The following is a 10,741-nucleotide window of genomic DNA, read 5'->3' as shown; positions in this document are numbered from 1 at the left end:
GGGGAATGTGTCAAAAAAACAACAACCCGACCATATAACAGACAACAGCAGAAGGTCACCAATAGGTCTTCAATGCAGCGAGAAATTCCCGCACCCGGAGTCGTCCGTCAGCTGGCCCCTAAATAAATATATATACTAGTTCAGTGATAATGAACGCCATACTAAACTCCAAATCATACACAAGAAACTAGAGTTAAAAATAATATAAAGGCTAGAGCTCCTGATTTGGGACAGGCGCAAAACTGCGGCGGGGTTAAACATGTTTATGAGATCTCAACAAACATTTTTTATATGTGTAATACTTACAATAATTATATTGTACATTTAATATTAAGTCTGCGCAGTTCACACAAGGTCATAAGAAACCAAAAATGTCCTTGTAATTTCCTTACAGATTGACGCAGTAAGTTTAATTTCTTCTGATATTTTATATGTCAAAACTTATTATTTAGTGGCATTCTCCTTACCAGAAATATCAGTCTGAGAATTGTTGAAGATCCGGTCACTTGAGGTATGTATTTTAAAATTTTGATAACGATGTTACGTTTGTTTAATCTAGAAAGATGTTTAAGTATGACTATTACAATTATTCTATCTATCTAAAAACAAAAACCTTCGGTGACTTACAAAATCATTTTAACAATTACTTTTTCTGGGTTTTTTTAAAGGCACCATTGTTTACAGAATTTATTCAACAACAGTCTGACCTGTGTTTTGGACAAATAGTAAACAATGTTATAAATAAAGGCAACAGTATTATACCGCTGTTCGAAAGTTATAAATCGATTGAGAGAAAATATATCTGAGTTATAAGCTACAACAACGACATAACAGAAACGCTGAATTATATATTTACAGCTTGTTTGATTCAAGTCTAGAAGAATTCAATATGTTGAACATGTTTATTCTATTCTTGGTGATTGCATATGCGAGTGCAAGTAAGTTTTGTTTATTTGTTTCTATTGTTCATGTACAATGCGCCATTTGATTTAAAATACGTATTGTTGTCTTATATAATCTTTTGATTCGAGCGTCATGGATGATTCTTTGTCATAAAAAAACATAATCTTGGTATCTTTAATGATTTTTTCCACAGAAAGAAACAGTCATTGACCTATAATGGTTTACTTTTTTTAAATTGTTATTTGGATGGAGAGTTGTCTCATTGGCACTTACACCACATCTTCCTATATCTATCTAAATTTTATTTCACTTTCAGTTGATCGTGAGAATTTTTTTTTCTTTAATATGTTTTATTTACGATTGCTAACATCTCGTGTAACATAAAACCTACAATAATGAATAAGACAAAAATAAGAATTTGCCCTTATGTCTTTGGTGAATGTTTGCATAACTCGATGTCAATTTTATATATTTATAATTTATCTAAATCGAAATGATTCAAGATATTCTTCTGTATTATTCTCATTCTTTGGTTGCAATTTCCGATCTACTCGTTAGAAAATGCCATTTTGATATCCTAAGAAAAAGTGTTTTTCTATATATGATTTCTTCAATCATTATAACAAGCGTCTACTTAAATCGGATAATGTTATTTTAAAGAATTAATATCTATATTTACGAAATTTGTACAACAATGCATTAAAACATCTATTTTCAATTTAAGTTAGTTGGCCAAATGGAAGGTACTCACTTCCGAAACCAATAGATGGATGCCCACTTGGATGGGAGGAAGGATGCAGGTACCAGGACAATGAAGATAACAATAATATCAACTCTGTATACCCAAATCGAGGCTATCACTTCTTTGGTAAGCACACTGCATTTGTTATTGAATGATTTGATAAACATATTGTCACTAACATAAAAACAACGTTTGAAGCATATGTAAAAGAGATGACAACACTCTATAAATTGCATGCGTTCACAGCATTTTTCTGAAGCAACTTACTAGCACAATTACACCACCGATTTCAAAATAAATTCCGGTTGCAGCATTTTTATATAATAGCAATGCGAAATGTTCATCGGTACTTGAAAGAACTGCTTCATACTTTTTATATACTTTTGCAAATCATTAAAACAAGTTCTTATCATATGATCATCATGAGGTACTTACTTACTGTCCTTTAACTTGAAAACAAGTACATTGCCCACTCTTTTTTAAAATGGCATTAGGTTTGGTTTCGTATGGAGATTGTGTGTACCAATTTAAAAGTAAAAGTCAACCTGAATTTTTTTTTAAATCTGATAAATATACAGCTAAAACAATTGGTTTTTTTCTTAAATCTTGAACTATTTCAAAATAGTTGTTGCACATATTAAGATCCTATTTATGTAATCAGATTTATATAATGCTTTTACAATAATCCGCTTGTGTTTATCTGTTGAAATAAAAAAAGTTATGTGTGTCTATCAAAAGGATAGGAATGTAAAAACAAAATGTAGATTAAATGTCCAATTCCAACCCCTTTAATCTCTTAAAGAAGTATATGAAGGTATATTTTTTATAACATATTTGAATTGCTTAGGTGAAAAATAGCTTGTATACAAATTTTTGTAAAAATATCATTATGAGATCGAAACTGTATTGTATGCCCTTAAAGATGAAATATAAATATATTTGTTCACAATTTGAAAATTATTGGATTTCTTATCCCTAAAAGAGGGGCAAAATTCTTAATTGTTTAATGTATCTAAATTCATGTCATCCACTCACAACGGCGTCGTCGTCTCGTTCATTTATTCACCGAAAACATCTAGCGTTCGTATATTTAGTTATGATGTCTTATTTGTAATTATGATAGGATATTTTGTTTATTATCATTTGTAGTTGTCATTCCATTTTTTTTATTTTCTATTTATTTGTAAGAGTAAAGATAATTAATCACCAAGTATATTTGTATGATTTGAGTTTAAAACAACTAGGTGCACAGGATTTATTTGTGTCACACAGTTGCATTTGGAAGAAAGGCCGACAGAATTAGATAGCGCAGTTAGATACACAATTACTAACACAATTCTATTTATATATTCTTGCATTTGTTATAAAATGCATCAAATTTTATAATTACAAACTTAATCTCGATTTCTATCCAATTTTAGAAAGTTACCTGTAACAACACTTTTTGTGGCGTTGGCTCATTTGTGTGACAGACACACAGTTCGTAATTCTATAATGCTATTTTTGTGTACTGTACTGAATTCATTTTAGGTATTCGTTGTTATTCTGTGTATTACATGTCGAAATGTACTTTTATATTATGTATCTATGTATTTCTCTGTCCTGAGTGTTCCTCCATTTATGTGTACTGTATTCCTGTCATGCAATGTTGTAATTTAAGCGGTATATATTTAATATTGCCATAAAGCGGGACGTTTGTTGTTTCGTTATTTTCCTGTTTTAGTTGATGTATTTCCCTCGGTTTTAGTTTGTAACCTGGATTTGTTTTCTCTCAACCAATTAATGACTTTTGAACAGTGGTATTCTACTGTTGCCTTTATAAGCAACAAACAAAGTACATATGATAAATCAAAGTAAGTAAATTGTCTCATTTAGAGTGATATCTGAATCAATAGCAACCGCGTATGACAATTCACTGAATGGGGAAAATGGTATGAGTATGAAGTCGATTGTTAAATGTTAAATTCTATTGAAAACTATGGTCAAAGTATTTGAAAATAATGCAGCCTTTACTTTCCTTTTGTGTACTTTTAGGAACTTTCAAAAGAAACACGCTCATGTGTTACTGTATAAAAACAACCGACAGCGGTAATGGATCCTGGCCAAGTGGAAATTATTGTATTGCCAGAAAAGATGGTTCCTGTCCTGCAGGTATGTTAGATTATATTTGCAAACATTCATATTGTGACTTTTTTATTATTGTTTTTTAGTGTCAACTTGAAATTGAAACACTTTATGAACTTTTTGCTGTCGTTGTTTATATGCTATGGATATTAGTTTAGCTCTATGAATTTAAAAAATGCATGATCGTGCATGTTATTATTTCATTCTAAATTTGTTTTAAACTACACCAAACCTTGATTATTAGTCGGGTCCATAGTATTTTTATTTAATAGAGGTTTTATATCCAAAAAGCAGTTTTCTTTAATACCCTTCTTTTTGTTTATATAAATATACATAAATATAGATGATTATAGCATTCGCTTGTATTGTTATATCTACAGTTCTGTTTGTTTAAAACTTAATTCGCTAAACTCTTTTATTTTACATTAAAGGTAAAATCTATTTATAAACTTTTTTAATGTTAGAAACATCAAGGTCTAAAACTTTGATTAAGTTTAAACTTTTTGGATATTAGAATCTAAAGTATAAATAGTCAGTCCGCTAGGTGTCATTTGAGGATCTTGAGCAGTTCCTGAGCTCATCAATAGCATCTGAGGTCAATCCGCTTTTTGTGGACCTATACTGCTTAGTTCTTGTTTTCGTTTCAGATTTTTGTTGACTGTTGATAGTCTTTTCGTCGATTTTTTTTTTGGTCCGGGAATTACCTCTTTTTTTTCAAAACGTGATCCTTATTATCCCTTGGAATTTTTTTCAAATTTTGACACGATTTTTGTGACAATTTAAAGTTTTACAAATAAATGTTTTCCTCAATCATCAGATTACGATTCTTTAATAGAATCAATAATTACCGTTTGAATTAGATATCTATTCTTAGGATTTTGCACTGGCCATATCTACTGGGACGACGAAGATAACGCAAATACTAATTCAAAAAGTGGTATTCTTCCGGATGGAGTCTACGATAGGAACACAAAAACATACTACTGTTGCAGGTATATCATTATTCAATAGGTTGCATTCTGCTCATTTCTTGTCGCGCTTTGACTTAGTCGAAACGCTAAACTTGGGCGTGCTGTTTCTAGCAGCGTCAACAATGTAACACTGTTGTATCAGTTTAGATAATTGAGAATTAACAGTTGTAGATATAGTTGTACTATCATTGTTACATCACATTTCCATGACCTCTCACTCATTGTCTATTGACATACAGACTGTTGGTAAGTTTTTGTTATCAATGTGCTGGTAGAAGAGAAAACATACTACGTCCTGTTTGATCTTTAAATACGTTTTATCTACTACGAGTAGCTGTTTCCAAACATAAGTACAGTATGTCATTAAATCATGCAATCTTAACATATGCGTGAAGAATGAATAAAAAATAAAAACAGACTGTCAGCTCTATTGATAATACACAATTGTGCACTACTTAAATTTATTTTTGCAACAAAAACTGGACACACGGTGTTATATTCAGATATATATCACATTAATAGTATTTAAGAAGTAGTAGAACATATCTATAATACATTATTTTTACATTATTAATTATATGCTCAATAGGTCTGATGGATCTGCATACAGAGACATCAACCTCCCAACTAGTAAGCCGTTCTATTTGTACCAGTACACATCTAATTGCCAGCATGTACGTGGAATGGACCGCTACGAAGAATCAATAACGATGGATGACGAAGATGACAAGAACAACAGCAGTGATGATGGATGTCATCCCATTAAAACAGACACAACAGAAGTTCACTACTGTTATTATTCTCTGTCATCGTCTAAGTGATAATACTCATCCTTCACCAGAGTGACAACTTCTATGTTTGCTTTCAATCTTTTCCTCTTGATTGGTTTGAGTACCTTAGAGACTGATTTCCTGTTGAACATGTTTAATTGGTGTGTTTAATTAAGTGTGTTTCTATGCATTAAAATAGATATATTTAATTTCGTGCAATTATTTTGCCACTGAGTGTTTTTCAGTCATCTCACAACAACATGTATTGTTTGTATGGCCCATTTATGGGGATTATGTTTTCTGGTCTGTGTGTCCGTTCGTCCGTCCGTTCGTCCTAAAGGTTTGGTAAGCTTATGAGTGAGTGCCGACATTTTGGTACTTTGTAAACGCTTGGATGTAAAATACCTGAACGCATATGATGTCTGCATGATGGCTTGTACTTACAAAAACTGTCCTTGTAACGTAGATAACATTTAGTAAATAGCTTGACTAGTGTGTTAAATCAAAGACCCTGCTGTAAAAATGTTTCAGTAATACAGATATTCCTTTAGTAACAAATAAATACGTTGTTACATACACGAGCGAATCGAACAAGTAGAGATATATAAACACCATAAGATGGTGACAATGGAACATCATCATAAAAAAAATGAATAATTAACGATTGGAAATGAAAAATCATCTCTATGATCATTAATTTATTAGACGTATAAGAACAGAGTGATTCAGTTTCATATAAATAAGAAATATGGTATGAGTGCTATTGAGAAAACTCTCCATCCAAGTCACAATGTATTAACTGTTAACAATTACAGGTCGAAGCATGACCTTCAACACGGAGCCTTGACTCACAACGAACAGCAAGCTATAAATGACCATACAATGACGAAGGTTAACAATTCAAACAGTAAAATCAACGGTCTAATCTATGCAAAAAACTAGAACCGAGAAACACAATTGAACCACACCGTAAACCTTGTTTTATGATCACGATGATTTTCAAACTTGTTATACGTATGGAAAATAACCAGATTTGTATTTTTGCATTTGTTTAATGAGTGTAACTAGTGCACCTGATGCTTTCATGGTTCAGACCTCTCAAATGTGGAGCAGGATCTGCCTACCTATCCGGAGTATATGAGATCACCCCAGATTTTGTTAGGGTTGGTGTTGCTCAGCCTTTGGGTTTCCATGTTGTTTTGTGTATTTGTTGAGTTCACAGTGCTTGTGTGTCAATGTATGATTCAATGGTATCGGCCTGGCCATATATGTCTCTAAAGTTCCTGGGTAAGGACTGCTGCTTTACAGACAACCAGTACAACATGACAAAGGCCCTATATAAGTATTCTGTTGTTTGTGTTTTATAGGTATATGAAGATGTGGTATGAGTGATAATGATACAACTCTCCATCCAAGTCACAATGTTTAAAAAGTTAACATTATAGGACAAGGTAAGGCCTTCAACATGGAGCCTTGGCTCACACTAAACAGCAAGCTATAAAGGGTCCCAAAAAATAGTTATGTAAAACCATTCAAACGGGAAAACCAACGGTCTAATCTATATGGTCATTTTCTTCTTCATTTGACTGGATTTGTGATGTCAGTTTATTTTCAACATATGAGAAAGAATGTCCAATTGGTATGTTTTTATCAACTCTTTTCCTTTTTTGTTTAAATTCTAATCGGATGAAAGATTGTTACACCATACTTCTTTTATACTATTTTACTTGCAATTTTTCTAGAATTAACACCCCTCGTTTAATGTTGACAAAGATAGATTTGGGAATTCGTTGTATGTTCCTACTTTTCTAATAGTTCACATGCTTACGTAAGGAAATTTCTGTACTAATTTTAAAAATATGACAGTTCTTTTCCATCAATTTGATATTTTTGAGATTTTTCAAGTTAAAGTCATACTTATTGTCACATAAAATATATAAAAGCTTTCCCGGTTTCGATTGAAACAATTGCAATTAAACCATAGAAACACAATACAATGAAGATGTATTAATACTACTACAATCACTAGCACAGATCTAAAATATAAACGATATTTTTATTGAGATAACGAATAGGAAGAAATTTTTGACGACGTAGGTCCTATTGGATTCGTTCTTGGTTATCAACCGACAGGAGACTCAAGTTTTGTCATTATGATCAGTTGATGAACGGGTTACGAATCGATGATCAACCATCATTCTTTAATTGTTTTAGAGTGCCACTAGAGATTTATTCCAAGAATCAAGAAGGCCGACACTCTATTAAGATGACACGGGGTTCTTGTTAATTTTGGTGGCATAGCTTTTGTTTTTTAGAAATCTAGGGGCGTCGGTGGCCTTGTGGTTTAAGTAGTTACTAGCCAGTCAACACTGATGTTGTGAGTTCGAAACCCGTAAAAACACCAAAAATCAAATCAAATTTGAGAAATCGACGTATAAACATAAAAATAGAAGTAATGGAACAGACTTTGTATGAAACACGATGTTGACGTTATTGCTGAGAGCATAGTAAGATCGCAGTATGATCTTGGTACAATCGTGGTAAAAGCGTGTTTTAATCGCAGTAGAAGTGTTGCATTCAAATACATCGTGGTATGGTCGTATTGAGAACGTATCGAGCGTAGTAAGATCTTGATAATCGTAGTCAAGTCGCAGATTAGGCGTGGTGAGAACGTGATATAACAGTAGCAAGATCTTTTTAGAAGCGTAATGTGAAAGTAGTAGCATCCTAAAAACATCATAAAATTATATTTTCCGGCCGTTCGGACCGCGACCTCACAATCTGAATGAATTTTAGATTGCGGTGAGCTTAGAAAGTTTGCTCAATCATGCCAGTACCGAAGTAAATTATCTACGGGGTTTCTATAACAATTTTCGTTTTATTGTAATTATCAAATTTTAAAACAAAGAAATAATCTAAAATCTTAGCAAATAAACATATAACAAAAAATAATAAAGGGGAGAAGAAAATCTGCTACAATGCCAATCTAAGAAGGAAAGAGTGGATTCCTATCCCAATGACTCTGTAAACATACATACAATTCATATGTAAAGTGTAGGCATTGGGCCGCAAGCCATACACATATTACGCAAAACATAAAGCTGGTTTTGTATGATATCAAAATAAAATGAAGTATTAATACGTCATATTATTTTAAGTCTACACATATTAATTTTAATTCTCTTTTGCATGTACATGAGGAAAATTTAATTCAGACAGGATCACAACAAAAAAATTAAGTTACAATAATTATTATTAGTAAGTAATATGACTTCATTTACATTTTGTCTTCCATCTAGACATATTTGCGTACTGCCTTTCCATTGTCACTATGGGAAAGATTTTCTCACTGATAAAAAGTGTACACATATACAATACAAAGACAATATTGTGGGTAAATTTGTATATGTTATAATGCAGGTAAAGGAAAATTAAAATAACAAACATAAATTTGTGTTTTTTTAATCTATAATCATATGTGTATTCAAAGGTTGTATTTTTTTAAATTTATTTGGAGGCGCTATATTGTTACTTTGTAACTTAAGATCAGTATGAAAATTTTCTTAACGATTTGAGCACTCAAAATGAGACCCTAATGAATTCCAATGGAAATGTTGCAATCCTTTTTGATTATTATATATACACTACAGTTTTATGTTTTTGGTTTTAGTATAACATTCTGTTTTGATATGGTATTCAGCCTCCAATTGGTACGTTGCTTTATTTCTTAGACCTGCATTATTTGATTTGTAAAAGCGATAAAACTTAATGATTAGAAAGTCTATTATGAACTTATTTTCCATATACCATTATTCAAGTAGCGTATTTTTAATGGAGTTTATGTCTCAAAGTTAATACAATATATTCCAGATAGGGTATACTGAAACCAATTATATATTATAGTTTGAAAACAGGACAAAACTTTTTCTTCGTGAACTACGTGTCCAGCTTATGTTTTGCATATTCGCATCAAAATGCTCAAGGCTATAGAAATGCGCATATTTATTGATGTTGCACAATAGAACGACATTATGTAGTGTGTATTACAGGATGCTAGATTTATGTATAAACATTACGTTGTGACCTTGTGATCATTTAATATTTTTCGTATTAGAAAATTAGATTGGAGTCATATTTTATTTTAATGAATATACGAAAAAAAGAAAAAAAAGAAATTTGGAAAATTTGAAAATTATTTTTTTCTATGCCTATGATTTCAGTTATTGCAAAGAGACACTTCGCCTTAAATATTGATGAATATTATAATTATTTTAATCATGTGTTGAAATATGTTTGCACCGAAAACTACTGTTAGTTTTGTGCATATTCTTGGGTTATTGATATTCCGCACTCCCGAATTGATTTATGTACAAAATATATCAAAGGGGCACTAGCTTTCAAATTTATGTTCATCGATTTGACCAAAATTCTCATATTTCATTTATAAAACAATGTAAAACAATAAACTATTGAAAGTCTTAAATAAACAGTTTACAGGTCATGAGTTCAATTATTTGTAGCTTCGTTTCGAGTGTAATTTCGTCTAGACGCCCTCTAATTAATTATCGAGTTGACCCCCGAAAAACTCATTGACCATATAAGCGATATAAACATAAATATAGATAGAAATAGATTAAGCACCTAGTGTAATTAGATTTTTCATGGTCTGTTTAATTTCATATTATAAATTAAAAATTTATGTTTATTATAGTTTTTACCTGACGTGTATAAGAATTTTTTTGGTGAATCAAATAGGCCAATAAAATTATTTACCCTTGCTTCACTTTGAATGTTGACATTCTTTTCCTTTAAATAACTTAATAAAGTCAACAGTAGTATACCGCAACTCGACAATTTAAGCGGTATCAATCTCTAAGGGTTAAACTGAAGTTCACATGAATACGGATGCAATGAGGTCGAATTATTTACTCGCAAGTAAATAATTAATCTTCAATGTTACTAAGCTTATTATGAAAAAATTGAACCATACTGGCTTCTTAAAGCGAATAAATATTTCACTGTTTCTCTTTTATTAATGATTGAACAAAAAAATCATACTTTATATTTGTATGTATCTCGTAGCTAGTGCCACTTTAGTAACATCTAATCCCGGACTAATAGAGGATTATTTACCCTTTTGTTGTTTCAATGCTAAACATAAAAATAAAAGATGATAATTATTGCATTCAGTGCAACCAATGCATTCCTGAAAACAGGTTAATGGATTCAGA

At 31.4% G+C, this 10,741-nt stretch overlaps 1 protein-coding gene across 2 annotated transcripts; it reads left to right on the top strand.

The window, feature by feature from the left end:
• The first annotated feature begins 343 nt into the window (after positions 1 to 343).
• Positions 344 to 5,719, top strand: LOC139522792 (uncharacterized). 2 transcript variants are annotated; one of them, XM_071316354.1, is made up of 6 exons: positions 344 to 403; positions 859 to 938; positions 1,628 to 1,771; positions 3,680 to 3,796; positions 4,644 to 4,761; positions 5,330 to 5,719. In XM_071316354.1, the coding sequence occupies exons 2-6, from the start codon at positions 890 to 892 to the stop codon at positions 5,559 to 5,561; spliced, it is 660 nt and encodes a 219-aa protein (XP_071172455.1). In that variant the 5' UTR covers positions 344 to 403; positions 859 to 889; the 3' UTR covers positions 5,562 to 5,719. The 2 variants fall into 2 exon arrangements, with proteins under 2 accessions (XP_071172455.1, XP_071172453.1); XM_071316352.1 differs by having other exon boundaries at positions 388 to 511.
• Positions 5,720 to 10,741: the final 5,022 nt, after the last annotated feature.

Source organism: Mytilus edulis, chromosome 5 (genome assembly GCF_963676685.1).
Source record: "Mytilus edulis chromosome 5, xbMytEdul2.2, whole genome shotgun sequence".
Taxonomy (NCBI): domain Eukaryota; kingdom Metazoa; phylum Mollusca; class Bivalvia; order Mytilida; family Mytilidae; genus Mytilus; species Mytilus edulis.
This window is presented reverse-complemented; position numbering and strand designations above follow the sequence as displayed.